The 17,773-nt window shown below is 43.1% G+C and overlaps 1 protein-coding gene across 1 annotated transcript in view; it reads left to right on the top strand.

Moving 5' to 3' along the window:
* Positions 1-17,773, top strand: part of EZH1 (enhancer of zeste 1 polycomb repressive complex 2 subunit) — a 206,709-nt gene that overhangs the window by 51,070 nt on the left and 137,866 nt on the right. Inside the window, 2 exon segments of the mRNA XM_030221225.1 lie at positions 434-595; positions 5,581-5,676. Of these exon segments, the coding sequence (XP_030077085.1) occupies positions 434-595; positions 5,581-5,676 (258 nt within the window).

Below are 17,773 nucleotides of genomic sequence, written 5' to 3' on the forward strand. Positions count from 1 at the left end.
AGTGGATCTGACTTCTGTAATATTTCTTTCTTTAGCTCATCCCATCCAGCTGCCACTGGTGAGGGCATTCATGCACTATGTCCATTTTTTCCCTGGTTTTCTCCCACATACAGATTATGTGCAGTACCAAGAGAACAGATATTAGTTGTCTCAGGGCATGCTGTCTTTTTCATGTTTGGTTGACCACCGCATTTCTGCGAGAGCCGCAGCATTTACCAATTTGTCCTTGATCTGGAGTCTTGAAGGATTAATCATGTTTCAGAGAGGTCTCCAGGATTTTCAGCTTCTGCTTTCTGCATGTTGACCAAGTTTCTATTATATTCAGCACTTTGACAGGCCATCTAATTTATGCAAGTCTTTAGCAAACAATTCAGATCTGCAGACATTGTAGAAAATCTTTGCCCTCAGAAATGTATTTTTGACTTTGTTATAGGCACTGGTCTGCTTGATGATGCTACTTTCGTGGAGCTGGTGGATTCTCTGAACCAGTACTCTGATGATGAGCAGGACGATCACCATGATTCAAGAGAGAGTAAAGAGGAAGAGGTGAAAGAAGGGCCTGTCACCCGGAAGAGGAAACGAACTTCTGCAGAAGGTGGGGCTTATGGCAATGAGGTGTAAGGGGGACCTTTATACAGATAGGATGGCTTAAGGTGCGAAAAAGAGAAAAGAAAGGAGCATTCATTGATTTAATTTTTTTCAGTCTCTAAGGACAAACTTAATGAATGAGTATTTGTGTTGTCCTAGATATAGTGGGGCCAAGACAATGGATGATATTTTTAATTACATTTATGCTGGATATTCAGTGTCCCTGAAATTAAGTGGAGATACTTTTGTTTAAACTGCTATTTATGACTAAATATATCCAGCTAGCACCTGAATATTGCTTTCTGCATAAATTTTGGTTTTACTGACTGAACATTCCTCCCAAATCTTAGCAGACCCCTATAACTGGTGTGTTCATTGCTTGGGTCCAGAGCTCTGAGACATATAGTGTAGCCTCTGCCTGCGCATGCAAGTGAGGACCCTTAAAGCCTGCAGAGTCCAGCATGAAAAACGTTTTGGTTCTGCATCAACATATCTGCATCGAGCATGGCAGGGGATTCAGTATTTGAGGCGGAACCTGCATTGACATTGGGTGCACTGACACAACATCGAGAAGGTCCAACATTGGAATCTGTACCGTGTACATATAAGGACTCTTATGTCCTCGTCGTTGGTACGTGCATCGAGGGACCTGTAGTGTAAAAAGCCTAAGAAGCATCGCCACCGCTCTGTCCAGGCACTGTGCCCATACCGCCTCAGCATCGACATCGTCGATGGACGAGAAGCATCCATGCCACAGTGATTGCTCTCCTTCTCTCCAACTAAACTGTTTGAGAACCTTCGCGATCTCTTATTACTGCACAGCCTATAACTCGGGCTTCATCCACACTGCTTTCTCAGCTGGTACCGACACCTTCTCTTCAGGAGGAAATCCAGACTATGCTCAAGGAGGAGCTTTCAGCACTATTGCATTTGCAGTCTATAAAGGCTTACAGGGTGCTTGTGCCAGCCTCGGCCCAGCCAGTGGATACATTGGAGAGACAGTCACGGGAGACGTCCGGGTCAGCACGAATCTGACCAACGCATGTGTTGACATCAGCAGAGGAACTTTCTGCAACTTTGGAGACTCATCTGCCTCAATGCACCTCCATGCAGAGCTGACACTCTAGTCAACGCTGTCTTTCACATACTTCCCATGAACAGTACTATGAAGAATCAGACTCAGACCTCTGCTGGAAGACAGGACCCACAGGACCTCTGAGCTGAGGAGTCCTATGATATTCCATCTGATCGTTTTCCACCACATGAGAGACATAGGTCTCCTCCAGAAAATATCTCCTTTCCTGGCTTTGTCTGTCAGATGGCTGAGGCCATACCTTTCAAATTAGAGACAGAGGAAGACCCTCGTTCAGAGCTCTTTGAAGTTTTAGATTATGACTCTCCTATAGAAGGAATTTCTGTTCCACTTCATATAATTATGAAAAGTACTCTAGTCAAAAACTGGGAGACTCCACTAACGATTCAGGTAGCCCCCCCCAAAATGATACAATGTATAGAATATAGAAATGCAGTGTTTGAGAAAACACAGTTACCTCATCATTCATTAGTTGTGGAATCTGCTTTAAAGCGCCCTGGAAGCGCAAGATCTCATGCTTGTTATCCAGAAAGAGAAACTAGAAACATTAGACTTTTTTGGCAGAAAAACATTTCAAGCTTCAGTGCTATCCAATCACATATCAGATTACAAACTTTATTTCACAATTTACTTAAAATCTCTAATATAGAGTATTCTATCTTTTGCGGAATTCCTTCTTTTCAAGAAAGCTGAGGAGTTTCATAAGCTTCACAGAAAACTTCTCAACTGTTGTAAATATCTGGCAAAGAAGGCCTTTGATGTCTCTTCACGCATTTCCGCCTTAGCTGTGGCAATGTGACCTCTGGCTCGGAGTCGCTGACCTCAAATCTTCTGTCCAGGACCATCTAGCAGATGTCCCTTGTCGTGGAGAAAATTTGTTTGGTGACAAAGTCAGGAAGTGGCTGACCTAATTAAAAAAACATACAGATACTATAAAGACTCTATCCAGGCCACAAACTTCTTCTACTTCTAGAAAAGATTTTCAGGAGGATATCAGTTCTCCAATTATTATATGTCTAAACGTCGTTACACTCCTACTCTTCCTCCACCTCAAAGGACTATGCCCCCATGCTCATGTCCAAGGCAGCAACTGGGACGGAAATCATAGACCCTTTCTCAGTCTAAACATCCCAGTTTTTAATTTTTTTCTAGAGAGCATCGCCATCGTGCAGTTGTCCATGCTAAAGTGACCTACCTATTGGAGGGATGCTCATCATCTTTCAACAGAGGTGGCCTCTCTTAACCTCCAACCATTGGGTGCTACTCACCATTCATCACGGCTACGCTCTGCGTTGGCAAAGAAGACATCCCGACCAGACCAGCCAACACAAGAGTCTCATTTCAACTCTCTCCAAATGAGACTACCTTGAGAGGAGCACTCTGCCCTCTTCCAGGAGAATGCAGTAGAACCAGTTCTTCCGCCGGACAGGGGTTGAGGGTTGTATTCCAGGTATTTTCTTATACCAAAAAAGACGGGTGAGTATGTCCAATTCTTGATCTGCGAGTCTTAACAAGTTTGTACTCAAAATTTTGCATGGTATCCCTGAGTTTACTACTTCCCATGGTACAACTCAACAATTGGCTTTACTCTCTAGATCTCAAGGAAGCATATACCCACATATCTATTCTCCCTGCACACAGAAAGTTTCTCCACTTCTGCTGTGGAACTGTGCACTATCAATACAAAGTCTTACCATTTGGCTTGGCCTGAGCTCATCTTCATAAAGTGCCTGATGGTGATAGCTGCAACACTGTTAGTTGGGGCATACACATCTTCCCCTGCCTGGACAACTGATTAATCAAGGTAGCCTTCAAGGAGTCAGTGAACACCTCCATACTCTCTGCCATAAGGCTCCTAGAACTCCTCGGATTTGTGATCAGTTACTCCAAATCACATCTTCAACCGGTTCATAACGTAGAATTCATAGGGGTTCCTTCCTTTCTCAACTGAGGGCAAACAACATTCTGCATCATGCCACTCAGGTGTTCAAGTCCACCCAAGTACAGTATCTGCTCATCAGATGCTTCGCCTGTTCAGTAATATGGCTTCAGCAATCCATGTAACACCATTGGCTTGTCTCCATTTCCGAATCCTACAGTGGACACTCTCCTCTGTGTTCCCAAGCCACAGGATTACTATTAACTCGTATTCGAATCACTCCACAGCTACACCACTCTCTACAGTGGTGGACGGTGTCCCAGAATCTCACCTGGGGTCTTCCGGTTTAACCCCTTCCATATTTCAAGGTCCTTACAACAGATGTCTCCATGATAAGTTGGGGAACACACCTCGACGGTTTCCACACACAGGGCTTTTGGTTTCCACGAGAGAAATGACGACGCATCCACCTCCTGTAATCATGAGCTGTTTGGAACACTCTCAAAACCTTCCAGGACCATATCCTCAGTCAGATAATAATCATTCGCACAGACAACGAAGTAATGATGAACAAGCCAGGAGGAACAGGTTCTTACCATCTCTGTCGAAAGCAATCCGGATATGGACTTGGGAAGCTTCTTGAAACATCTCTACAAGTGCTGCTTACCTAGTCAGCAAAGAGAATGCTGTCGCAGACAAACTGAGCAGAGTCCTTCAGCCTCATGAATGGTCCCTCAGCACCTCTGTAGGTCGTCTAATATTCCAGCAGTGGGGGACCCCAGCGATAGACCTCTTCATTTCTCAGAACAACAAGCTTCCCCTTTTTTGTTCCAGAATATATGCTTCCAACCCTATAGCCCCAGATGCCTTCTCTCTCCACTGGTGCGCTTTTCCCCCACTACCCTCTCATAGAAAAACTACTCAAACTGCATTGAGATCAGGGAATCATGATTCTGATAGCTCCCTACTGGCCACATCAAATCTGGTTCCCTCTTCGTCCAAGAAACCATTGAAGTTAGATCCTTTTCCAACCCTAATAACATAGAGTGAGGGATCCCTCCTCCATCCAGACTTTCGCTCACTAGCCCTGGTGGTTCCTGACGACATAGATTAAAGTTGAGTGTCATTCTAACAGCTCTCGTGAAACCTCCATTTGAACCACTTCGTTCCTGTTCTTAATGGCTCTAATGCCTGACAGAAGAATCCGTGAGCTTCAAGCCCTTATGACAGCCCCACCCTACACCAAGTTCTACCACAACAGGGTTGTACTCTGAGCCCACTCCAAATTCTTCCCTAAAGTGGTATCAGGGTTCTATCTCAATCAGTCCATTTTACTACCTGTCTTCTTTCCTAAACCACACTGTAATCCTGGGGAAGCAGCACTGCATACCTTACACTGCAAGCATGCTCTAATTTACTTTTTAGAATGTACAAACCCTTATAGGAAGTCCTCCCAGCTTTTCATGTCCTTCGACCCTAACAGATTGGAAATTCCCATCACCAAACATACAGGCTCATCTTGGCTGGCTGACTTTACTCAGATTGGGCTGACTCTTCATGGCTGGGTCACTGCTCACAATATAAGAGCCATGGTGGTTTCAGTAGCCCATTTCCATTCTGCCTTCATTGAAGACACTTGCAAGGTGGCTACATGAAGCAGCATTCTAGGCAGGATAGCCAGTTTGGGCAAACAGTTCTGCAGAATCTTTTTACTACTTAAGTCAACTCTGCCCTCCAGCCCTTTTTTCCACCAGGCTTACTATCTGGTTAGTTGAAAAATGTATTTATCTGCAAGCCTGGTAGCTAGTGAGTCCAAATGTGAGAATATTATGCCTGCTTGTCCTCTTGTTTGTCTCAGCCTTGAAGGGCCCAGCTATGCTTTTTTTCTTTGGTTGCTTGTGTTTGTATATTTTGTTACCTGAAGTATTTGAAATCAACATATGAAATAAGCTAAGAGAATTTTCTAGTGTGGTAAATTAATTATGTATATTTTTTCTTGTTAATTCTCTTTTTATATCAGCTGTTGATACCCACACAATCACTGGAGCTGATCTGAATTCCCCAAAAGGACTTCCAGGGGGGAAAGAGAAGGTGCCTGGTTCTAACCAAAGTGGAGGTAAGAAAAGAAGACCAGAGGAGGGAGAGAAGACGGGGGTGGATAGGACTCACTCTCTTCTCCGTTAATGCTTCTTTCTTGTTTTATCAGTGTTGACAGTTTGAAAATCACCACTTTTAACTGTTATTAAGGTGAATTTGATCAAAGGACAAATGATCCTCTTTGGTTTGTGGTTTTTAACTAGTTTCTATTACTCAAGTATAATTTGTGAATATGTGTGTGTGACACATAGATTCAGTAAAGACTGCACCTTGAGACGACACTCACCATTGTCCCTTCTGTGTAACTTTATATTTGACTCTTTCTCCTTATTGTCTCACCAGATCAGTTGAGATGCATGGGTTCCCCCCACCCCACTAGCAGATGGAGACCAAGAATGCATGCTTGTAGGACCTGCCCTATATACAGAGGTGTGCAAAAGCCTGGAATAAGCACGCACTGCAGAATACAGACAAGAAGGACAAATAATAGATCTGGATGTTTCATTTATTAAGAGGAAATGAACAACATGGGTGTAAATAGGAGAATAAGGGGTCAAGATATAACAGGGGGGGTGTCATGATGATCAGCTAAGAGCATGACTTGCCTTAAGGTTGATCCTGGGGCCCTTCTCTTTAAAGTATATTTACAGCCTGGGTTCGGGTGTAAAATTTTTCTCGGAGGACAAGCAGGCCTTTGTATTCTCACATCGGGGTGACATTATCTGACAGAGTCTGATGTGGATGCTGACTAATGAGACTTTCTATCTAGTAGTGTCCCACCACACATATGCTGGTGCCTTCCTGCCTGCTGGGTGAATACGGGTCCTTCAGTCTAATTTTTTCGGTGGAGCAGGAAGGACGCGTTTTGTGTTCTCTCAGTTCGTGTATCTCTCGCATTCACAGTGCCTTCTTGTGCAAATAGTTTTCCTTTTCTACTGTTACTACTAGTACTACTTATCATTTCTGTAGCGCTACTAGACGTACGCAGCCCTGTACACTAAACATGTAAGAGACAGTCCCTGCTTGACAGAGCTTACAAGCTAATCAGGACAAATCCTTTCTGATAAGTTCTGAGAGAAGAGGACATTTCTCTAGTAAGTGAATGCTATTTTGCTTTGTGCTTTGGGAACTTAAAGATTGGGGTTTAAAGGAGAAATTGTAGGTTAGTGTTCAGCAAAATAAAAATATAAAAAGCAAATTTTATCAACTAATCTCCATAGGGCAAGATGCACTAAAAACTCGTTAAAGCCCTTTCCTTACCGATTCCCTTAGTGAATCGGTAAGGAACGGGCATGCATCAAGGAATAGGAATGCAAATGAGCTGCTCATTGTAGCTCACTTGCATTCTCTATTCCGTCGTTACACAGTCGGCCAGTCGAGCATGCGCAGAGCAGCCAAGCGTTATGCTGGCTGCTCTGCGCATGCCAAATACGCCTCCCTGTGCTGCCCGAAGATGCCACGCTGCTTACCCCCTCCGATGCACCACGATCCAGAGGACAGTGCAGTTGAGGACGCCCATCCAAAAGAAATGTCCATTTTGGCCGTCATTCCCCCCTGCAATAATAAAAACGTCTTTTTTGGCAGTGCTTCACTTAGCTGAGAGACCTGGAAGTCTCTGAGCCAATCACAGCGCGTTTAGCTTGGCTAAACGCGTTGTGATTGGCTCAGGGACTTCCAGGTCTCAGCTGAGTGAAGCACTGCCAAAAAAGACGTTTTTATTATTGCAGTGGGGAGGAAAGGCGGCCAAAATGGGCGTCTTTTTGGATAGGCATCCTCAACTGCACTGTCCTCTGGATCGTGGTGCATCGGAGGGGGTGAGCAGTGCGGCGTCTTCGGGGGGGGGGGGGGGGGGGGGATGATGGCCAAAATAGACGTTTTTATTATTGCACTGACGAGCACTTGACTTTTTTCCCCCCAATATTTTTGTTTTTTTTTTTACTTTTGTAGCAGTTGTTCAATCCTGTGCAACCCCAACGAGAGGTAAAGACCTCTCATTAGATTTTCCAGCGTTATGGCAATCGGAAAAGGTTAGTGCATCTCATTACAATAGGGTTTCTACACAATTTGCTGATCTGCATTCCGTTTTCGTTAACTGCTACCGTCGTCGAAAAAAAGTCTTTAGTACATGCCAGGGTTTACTACTTGCTCGTTAATGGCTCGTTAAGTTTAGTTTGTCTGTTTAACGAAGAATTGAAAGAACTAAAAACACAAGTCAGAAGATTAGAAAGAGCATGGAGCAAGAAAAAAGACTAAAACACACACAAAGACTGGAAACATCTACAAAGAAAATACAAATACATGATCAGACAAACTAAAAGGAACTATTACAAAACCAAAATAGGACCAAACTATAAGGATACGCACAAACTCTTCACACTCGTAAACAATCTGCTAAATACTACCAAAGTCACCTCGAACAACGCAGATACCCCATCAGCAACCGACCTTGCAAACTACTTCAAGGAAAAAAATCTCAAAGCTCTGACTCAAGATTCCCACTAACACAACAGACTACACAAATATCCTTGAATGTCTAGACCCAAAGCCCGGAGAATACCCAGCAGATCGATCATGGACCGACTTTGACACGCTCTCACCAAAAGAAATCTCATACTGGTTAGGAAAATATGCCAAATCGCAATGCAAAAGACATCTGCCCTTACAGTCTAATAAGATCCGCACCCAAACAATTCAAAACAGACCTCACGAACCACATAAATTACAGGCTCCAAAATGGACTCTTTCCCACGGACAAAGGAGACATACTACTCACTCCGTTACCAAAAGATGCTAAGAAAAACACAATGGACCTAACCAACTATCGACCTGTAGCATCCATCCCACTCATGACCAAGCTCATGGAAGGCATAGTGACAAAACAATTGACTAAATACCTACATAGACACTCAATTTTGCACGAGTCCCAATCAGGATTTCGGACGAATCACAGCACCGAAACTGTACTAGTGTCCGCAATGAACACATTCAAACAAGCAATTGCGATTGGTAACAACATCCTCCTCCTGCAATTGGACATGTCCAGTGCCTTTGACATGGTTAACCATGATATACTAATACAAATACTAGAATACTTCGGAGTAGGAGGCACTGTTCTCAAGTGGTTCAAAGGATTCCCAACCACAAGATCATACCAAGTAACAACGAATGAGGACAGATCACTACCATGGACACCTGAATGTGGAGTCCCCCAGGGATCCCCTCTCTCACCAACATTATTCAACCTAATGATGATACCTCTAGCCAAGCTACTAGCCAATCAAAACCTCAACCCCTACATTTATGCAGATGACGTCACAATTTACATTCCATTCAAACATGATCTAAATGAAATCACCAACGAGATCACCCAGAGCCTCCAAATAATGCACACCTGGGCAGACGCATTCCAACTAAAACTTAACGCAGAAAAAACACAATGCCTTGTACTCACCTCACAACATAACACAAAAAACTTCAACACCATAACCACGCCATACTGTTCCCTTCCGGTCTCACAAAACCTGAAAATTCTTGGAGTCACCATTGATCGAAACCTCACTCTCGACACCCACGTGAAAAACATGACCAAAAAGATGTTCTTCACCATGTAATGACTCAACTCACCACCCAACCCACTCAAGGATTAAAATACACCTCTTACACCACCCTACCTAATCACTTACCTCTCTAATCCCTCATACATCTTCTGATTACTACTGATTGTATCTAAGATCCTGTCATGACTATGTAAGCCACATTGAGCCTGCAAATAGGTGGGATAATGTGGGGTACAAATGCAATAAATAAATAAAAATAAATAAAAGAGTAAAACCTTTCTTCCCGAGATACATCTTCCGTACCCTGGTACAGTCAATGGTAATAAGTCATCTGGATTACTGTAATGCACTGTACGCCGGGTGCAAAGAACAGACAATCAAAAAACTCCAAACTGCCCAGAATACAGCCGCCAGACTCATATTTGGAAAACCTAAATATGAAAGTGCAAAACCACTAAGAGAGAAACTTCACTGGCTTCCACTGAACGAACGCATTGCGTTCAAGATCTGCACAATTGTACACAAAATCATTCATGCAGATGCCCCAATCTACATGTTAAACCTCGTGGACCTACCACCCAGAAACGCCACAAGATCAGCTCGCAAATTTCTCAACCTGCACTATCCCAGCTGCAAAGGACTGAAGTACAAACAGATGCATGCCACTACCTTCTCGTACATGAGCACACAGTTATGGAATGCACTACCCACAGACTTGAAAGCAATCAACGAAACAACTATCTTTCGAAAATTGCTGAAAATATTCCTCTTCGACAAGGCCTACAATGAGCACCCACAACCTCATTAACTCACCTCACCAACCCTCTCAACTATGAAAGCTTACCTTATACAGCTATCTAATTCACTCCCTCCCTTCTTCCCTCTTCCCCTCTTGATCGCTACACACTACTAACTGTATCTGATATCCTGATATGACAATGCCAACAAATCTATGTAAGCCACATTGAGCCTGCAAATAGGTGGGGGAATGTGGGATACAAATGCAATAAATAATAATAATAATAGTGCATCTGGCCCATAGTCTTTGCCACTTGTTTTTAAAACTAACACAGCATTAACAGATAGAATCTAACAGGCACTTCAGGATCTAGTTTAGTATTAAGGGGGAATAAAAAGAGAGAGAGAGGGGGAAAAGCAAGCAGGACCTAATTTAGTATTAAGGGGGAATAAAAAGAGAGAGAGAAAAGCAAGCATCATTAACTAGTTGCCATAGTGTACAAACCCTTTTCCCATAGTTTTAAATTTTCTCTAGAAATAGGGATTTTTCCCATAGTTTTAAACTGAAACCTTTTCTAGAGGTAGAAACTAGACAGCTAAAAACTCTTGTACTAAAAGGCAGTTATTTTCTGTTCCTTGGCTGCTGGAAAGGTAGTTCATCCAGCGACCTCAATTAAGTGTTAATTAAGGTGTGGGGAAGTAGAATACTTGCATAGGTTGTTGAGTCAGCTTCAAAGAGCCTGTTGAAAAAACTATATAAAGAGGAAAGGTCCCACTGAACTTTCTTTCTGAGAAGTTCTGAGAGGAGAAGACATTTCTCTTGTAAGTGAACACTATTTTGCTTTGTGCTTTGGGAACTTAAAGATTGGGGTTTAAAGGAGAAATTGTAGGTTATTGTTAGGCAAAATAAAAATATAAAAAGCAAATTTTATCAACTAATCTCCATAGTCTTTTCCACTTAGTTTTAATTGAAATGCATCCGCTCACGAGTGCATGATTTGGAAACTGTGATTGATAACATTAGTGATTTCCTTTAGGTCATGTTTGAACAGAATGTAAATCGTGACGTCATCTGCGTATATGTAAGGGTTAAGGCCTTGATTGGATAGAGGTGTCATCATTGGGGGTGAGCAGCGCGGCGTCTTCGGGGGGGGGGGGGGGGGGGATGATGGCCAAAATAGACGTTTTTATTATTGCACTGACGAGCACTTGACTTTTTCCCCCCGATATTTTTGTTTTTTTACTTTTGTAGCAGTTTTTCAATCCCGCGCAACCCCAACGAGAGGTAAAGAGGGTCGGTGAGAATGGAGATCCTTGGGGTACACAGCATTCGGGTGTCCATGATGTTGACATACTCGAATTAGATTTCACCTGGTGTGCTCTTGCGGTTACCTTCTAAGAAGGAAACACTAAATAAATCATACAATATACTATATAAACTAAAAGACACTTTAAATTAGGCTAATATCTTTTTTTTTAATTTATTATTCAGTTTCATCAAAAATTTCAAGAAAACATCTTGGTAGGAAAAGCAACATAAAAAAAAAAAAATTAAACATATATCATTAAAGATTAACAATCTTTTAAGAGGTTATTAATACTCAAGTCCATAAATTGGAAATCCAAGATTCAGGAATACAAGGAGAATCAAAAAAACAAATTCAGGAAATTAAATTAAATTAATGCAAATTCTATTGAGGTGTATTACTTTAGCGTTTATCCTTTTTTTCCGAAGTTATAAGAGCTGATGCATGCGCGGGCTCTGTAAACACATATTTCTTCCCATCAAGTCTTACTATACATTTGCAGGGGTACCTTAGAAAAAAGGTTCCCCCCAATTGTATTATTTCAGACTTAAGGAGCAAGAATTGTTTCCTCCGTCTCCTTGTCTCCTTAGAGACATCAGGAAATAATAATATCTTATAACCCAAAAAGGGTTTTTCTCTGTTACGAAAGAAAAGACGGAAGATCCAATTTTTATCCGGTAACAACGCAACGGTAGCAACCAAAGTTGCCGCCGTTGCTAATTCGGAATCAGAAGTCTCAAGCAAAAGAGATACATCTATTGAAGTTTCAGGAATTTGATTCAGTTCCTTTCCTGGGACATAATAAACAGAAGTAAATGGTGGTAAATTCTGGTCTGATATATTCAAAATATCTCGCAAGTATCTCTTTAACATATCAAGAGGAGGAACAGTCTTTATCTTGGGAAAGTTTACAAATCTTAAATTGTGACTTTTAGTATAGTTATCAAAGATTTCCATTTTTTTTCTAAGATTAGTCAAGTCATTTGTCATCAGAGGTTGTAATGTTTCCAATTTCATAATCCTTTGGTCAACCTTTTCGACTTTACTATCCATTTCTTTAGTCTTTTCCTCCATCTTTCTTAAGTCTTTCTCTAATAAGTTCACTTTTGGAACAGTTTCATTTGCCTGTTTCAAGAAAGAATGTCCCAAGGCAGAAACTAAATCCCATAGTTTATCTAAAGTAACCTCCTTTGGTTTGACAATTAATTCCTTAGGCATTTCAAACCTCTCAGACGCCATCACATGGATCTCACTCTGTCCTTCGGTGCTTCTCCCCGCATTCCACGGTGGTAGCGTCTCTCCAACTTGCGATGAAAGCGAGTCCTCCACTCGAGGTTCTTCCGGGTCCACCCCAGTTTCATTGGGAGACCCCGTCGAGTCAGCAAGAAAGGAGCTTGCTCCAACCGGCTGGGGAGGCGGAGTCCACATAGCGGGGCTGAGAGTGGTATCTAATCCAGGGGAGACCGAGTCTCCTAACACACCGGACATCCCTACTGGCAGCGTCCCGCTTTCCAAAGCAACTCTCTGCGGTCGAGCAAAGCGGTCCATAGGACCAGGTAAGGAGGGAGTAGGTAGCGGGGCTCTGGCTGTCACTCTCCCCCTTCGTTTAGGCATTATAGAAGCAACAATGAAACGCGACTCACAGCGCCGCAATAGACTGCGGCCATCTTGGATTTCCTAAAATCTAGGCTAATATCTTTAATACTTTAGCAAGTTTTAAATTATTGAAAAACTCAAAAACACTAAGATGGAGTCAGCAGTCCAGCAGCGAGAGGGGTGCTATCCAGTCTTTTGCATTGAGTGTCACATGTATGATTATCTCCCAGTTGGTGAGATGTCATATGTGTGTGCCCGATGCAAAGAGCTCCTAGCTCTCAGAGAATGTGTCCGTTCTGTTGAGGCTAGAGTAGCAGACTTTGTGGAGCTGAGGGAGACAGCGAGGTACATAGAGGAGAACTACAGAGATGTTGTAGAGAGGTCCCACCTCCAGTCTGGTAGCCCCTGTGCTACCTTGGAGGAGGGAGGTCTCCTAGAAGGAGAGCATCACCCTGGTGAAGTAGGAAGTACTCCTGTAGCCAGGACCTGCCCACCAGTGGATGTGCTATCCTCTTGCACCGAGGATGTGTCTCCAAGTGCTGCCCGGTAGGGAAAGGTTAGGACATCTGTTGTAGTTGGTGATTTGATCATTAGACATAAAGATAGCTGAGTGGCTGGTGGACATGAGGATCACCTGGTGACTTGCCTGCCTGGTGTGAAGGTGGCAGATATCACTCGTCACATAGATAGAATTTTAGATAGTGCTGGGGAGGAGCCGGCTGTCTTGGTACATGTGGGTACCAATGACATAGGAAAATGTGGGAGAGAGGTTCTGGAAGCCAAATTTAAGCTCTTAGGTAGAAAGCTCAAATCCAGATCCTCTAGGGCAGGGGTAGGCAACTCTGGTCCTCGAGAGCAGCAGGCAGGTCAGGTTTTCAGGATATCAACAATGAATATGCATGAGATAGATTTGCATACCATGGAGGCAGTGCTTGCAAATCTATCTCCTGCATATTCATTGTGGATATCCTGAAAACCTGACCTGCCTGCGGCTCTCGAAGACCGGAGTTGCCTACCCCTGCTCTAGGGTAGCATTTTCTGAAATGTTACCCGTTCCACGCGCAGGGTCGAAGAGACAGGCAGAGCTCCGGAGTCTCAATGCGTGGATGAAACGATGGTGCAAGGAGGAGGGTTTTAGATTTGTTAGGAACTGGGCAACATTCTGGGGAAGGGGGAGCCTATTCCGAAAGGATGGGCTCCACCTTAACCAGGGTGGGACCAGGCTGCTGGCGTCGGCATTTAAAAAGGAGATTGAGCAACTTTTAAACTAGAAACGGGGGGAAGGCCGACAGTCGCTCATAAGCGCTTGGTTTGGGATAAGGTATCTTTTTAAAAGATATCACCAAAACAGGGAAGAAAGGGTATCCCGATATTGAGGTTGCAAAAGAGACCGTAGTAGAACAGGTGTCCTTAAATAAAAATCAGAGAAAAGATTGCAAATTAATACTGTCAAGTACTAAGCATGATGTAAATAGGAACAAACATAGTTTGAAATGTCTATATGCAAATGCCAGGAGCCTAAGAAATAAGATGGGAGAGTTAGAATATATTGCACTAAATGAAAAATTAGGTATAATAGGCATCTCTGAGACCTGCTGGAAGGAGGATAACCAGTGGGACACTGTCATACCGGGGTACAAATTATATCGAAGTAATAGGGTGGATCAAATTGGTGGAGGGGTAGCATTGTATATTAACGAGAGCCTTGAGCTTAGTCAGGATCGGGAGGTGGGGCTGGTGGTTGGGAGGCGGGGATAGTGCTGGACAGACTTGTACGGTCTGTGCCAGGGCCGGTGGTGGGCAGCGGGACTGGTGGTTGGGAGGCGGGGATAGTGCTGGACAGACTTGTACGGTCTGTGCCGGAGCCGGGGTTGGGAGGTGGGGATGGTGCTGGGCAGACTTGTGCGGTCTGTGCCGGAGCCGGTGGTTGGGAGGAGGGGCGGGTGGTTGGGAGGTGGGGATAGTGCTGGGCAGACTTATACGGTTTGTGCCCTGAAGAGCACAGGTACAAATCAAAGTAGGGTATACACAAAAAGCAGCAAATATGAGTTATCTTGTTGGGCAGACAGGATGGACCGTGCAGGTCTTTTTCTGCCGTCATCTACTATGTTACTATGTAGATTGAAACTTCTGCAGGAAACAAAACACTTCATGGAATCACTGTGGATTGAAATTCCATGTGTAAAAGGGAAAAGGATAGTGATAGTAGCGTACTACCGTCCGCCTGGCCAGGATGAACAGACGGATGCAGAAATGTTAAAGGAAATTAGGGACGCAAACAAACTGGGCAACACGATAATAATGGGTAATTTCAATTACCCCGATATATATTCCGCTTATTAAAAAAGGAGGACGGAAGATCAAACGACAGCCGGCGTGGTTAAAAAGTGAGGTGAAGGAAGCTATTAGAGCTAAAAGAAAATCCTTCAGAAAATGGAAGACGGAACCGACTGAAAATAATAAGAAATGGCATAAGGAATGTCAAGTCAAATGCAAAGCGCTGATAAGGAAGGCGAAGAGGGACTTCGAAAAAAAGATTGCGTTGGAGGCCAAAACACATAGTAAAAATTTTTTTAGGTTTATTAAAAGCAGGAAGTGTTACAAGAAATGATTTATTTTGGGGAAAATAGCTCTAGAGCAACTCACCACTGTTTATAATTTAAGAGCAGGTGCTGTATTTATAAGTTTTAGGATATTAATTTCTCCACCAATCACCAAAGGTGATAATTGCAATAAATTAAATAAATTAAATATATATAGCTTCAATATACTCGGAACACAAAGAGACCGTATTTTTAGCTTCAAAAAGGTTGATTTAATATACAATTGCACACGAGAGGTACGTAGGTTTTAAGAAATCTTTACAGGTAATCTGTGCTTAAAATAGAACAAAGTAGCAGGTAGATTAACTTACAAGTCCTTGTTACAAGTATGCTGTGGTCCAGCTGATTGATGAGCACATGTTTCAGGAGCAAGGCATCAGCAGGTCCCAAGAGGAGGCAGGTTCCAAGAGGAGGAGGCAGGTTTCAAGAGAGGATCTTTTACCAATGGAAGTGTACTACAAAATAACAGGTTTTACAGAAGCAGGCAAAAGAATCGATTGGACCTCTAGATGACTGAGAAGTAAAAGGGGCGATCAGGGAAGACAAAGCCGTAGTGGACAGATTAAATTAATTCTTTGCTTCGGTCTTCACCGAGGAAGATTTGGGTGGGATACCGGTGCCGGAAATGGTATTCGAAGTTGACGAGTCGTAGAAACTTAATGAATTCTCTGTAAACCTGGAGGATGTAATGGGGCAATTCTACAAACTGAAGAGTAGCAAATCTCCTGGACTGGATGGTATTCATCCCAGAGTACTGATAGAACTGAAAAGTGAGCTTGCGGAGCTATTTTTAGTAATATGTAATTTATCTTTAAAATCGAGCATGGTACCGGAAGATTGGAGGGTGGCCAATGTAACGCCGATTTTTAAATAAGGTTCCAGAGGAAATCCGGGAAATTATAGACCGGTGAGTCTGACATCGGTGCCGGGTAAAATGGTAGAGACTATTATTAAGAACAAAATTACAGAGCATATTCAAAAGCATGGATTAATGAGACAAAGTCAACATGGATTTAGTGAAGGGAAATCTTGCTTTACCAATCTACTACATTTCTTTGAAGGGGTGATCAAACATGTGGGTAAAGGTGAGCCGGTTGATATTGTGTATCTGGATTTTCAGAAGGCGTTTGACAAACTACCTCATGATAGACTCCAGAGGAAATTGGAGAGTCATGGGATAGGAGGTAGTGTTCTATTGTGGATTAAAAACTGGTTAAAAGATAGAAAACAGAGAGTAGGGTTAAATGGTCAGTATTCTCAATGGAGAAGAGTAGTTAGTGGGGTTCCCCAGGGGTCTGTGCTGGGACCGCTCCTTTTTAACATATTTACAAATGATCTAGAGATGGGAGTAACTAGTGAGGTAATTAAATTTGCTGACTACACAAAGTTATTCAAAGTCGTTACATCGCGGGAGGATTGTGAAAAATTACAAGAGGATCTTACGAGACTGGAAGCCTGGGCGTCTAAATGGCAGATGAGGTTTAATGTGAGCAAGTGCAAAGTGATGCATGTGGGAAAGAGGAACCCGAATTATAGCTACGTCATGCAAGGTTCCACGTTAGGAATCACGGACCAAGAAATGGATCTAGGTGTTGTTGATGATATGTTGAAACCTTCTGCTCAGTGTGCTTCTGCAGCTAAGAAAGCAAATAGAATGTTGGGTATTATTAGGAAAGGAATGGAAAACAAAAATGAGGATGTTATAATGCCTTTGTATCGCTCCATGGTGCGACCGCACCTCGAATATTCTGTTCAATTCTGGTCACCATATCTCAAAAAAGATATAGTGGAATTAGAAAAGGTGCAGAGAAGGGCGACGAAAATGATAAAGGGGATGGGACGACTTCCCTATGAGGCCCATTGAGAGGCCATCATGGTGTTTCTAACAATGCCATTGTGGTGCCATATGTCAGCTTTTGAGGGGGTACCAAAAGTGCTTAACTTGTGCAGGAAGCTAGTTGGTTGTTTCAGTGGTCAGAGTTTCAACTCTTTGCCCTTTCACTGGCTCATATCACCAGGGTGGAAAATGTGCAGGGGGATTTTCTGAGTTGCTGTTCTATGTGAGCAGTTGGCTGGATTCTCTCTTTCATTGTAGTAGTCCAGCTGGGCAGGCTGGTCATGTATCTGATAGCAGAGGCAGAATGGAAAAACTCCCTTCTGCGTCAGTCAGAGGAGGGAATGGGGCTATGCCTGGTTTGTTTCACTGACTTAGCATTGACCATTGGTAGGAGTCCTATGATTGTTTCCCCTAGGCTGCTTCTGAGTGCTGGTGATCCAAGTAGTTCCTGACTAGCCAAAATAGTCCTGGTACAATG

Source organism: Microcaecilia unicolor, chromosome 12 (genome assembly GCF_901765095.1).
Source record: "Microcaecilia unicolor chromosome 12, aMicUni1.1, whole genome shotgun sequence".
Taxonomy (NCBI): Eukaryota; Metazoa; Chordata; class Amphibia; order Gymnophiona; family Siphonopidae; genus Microcaecilia; species Microcaecilia unicolor.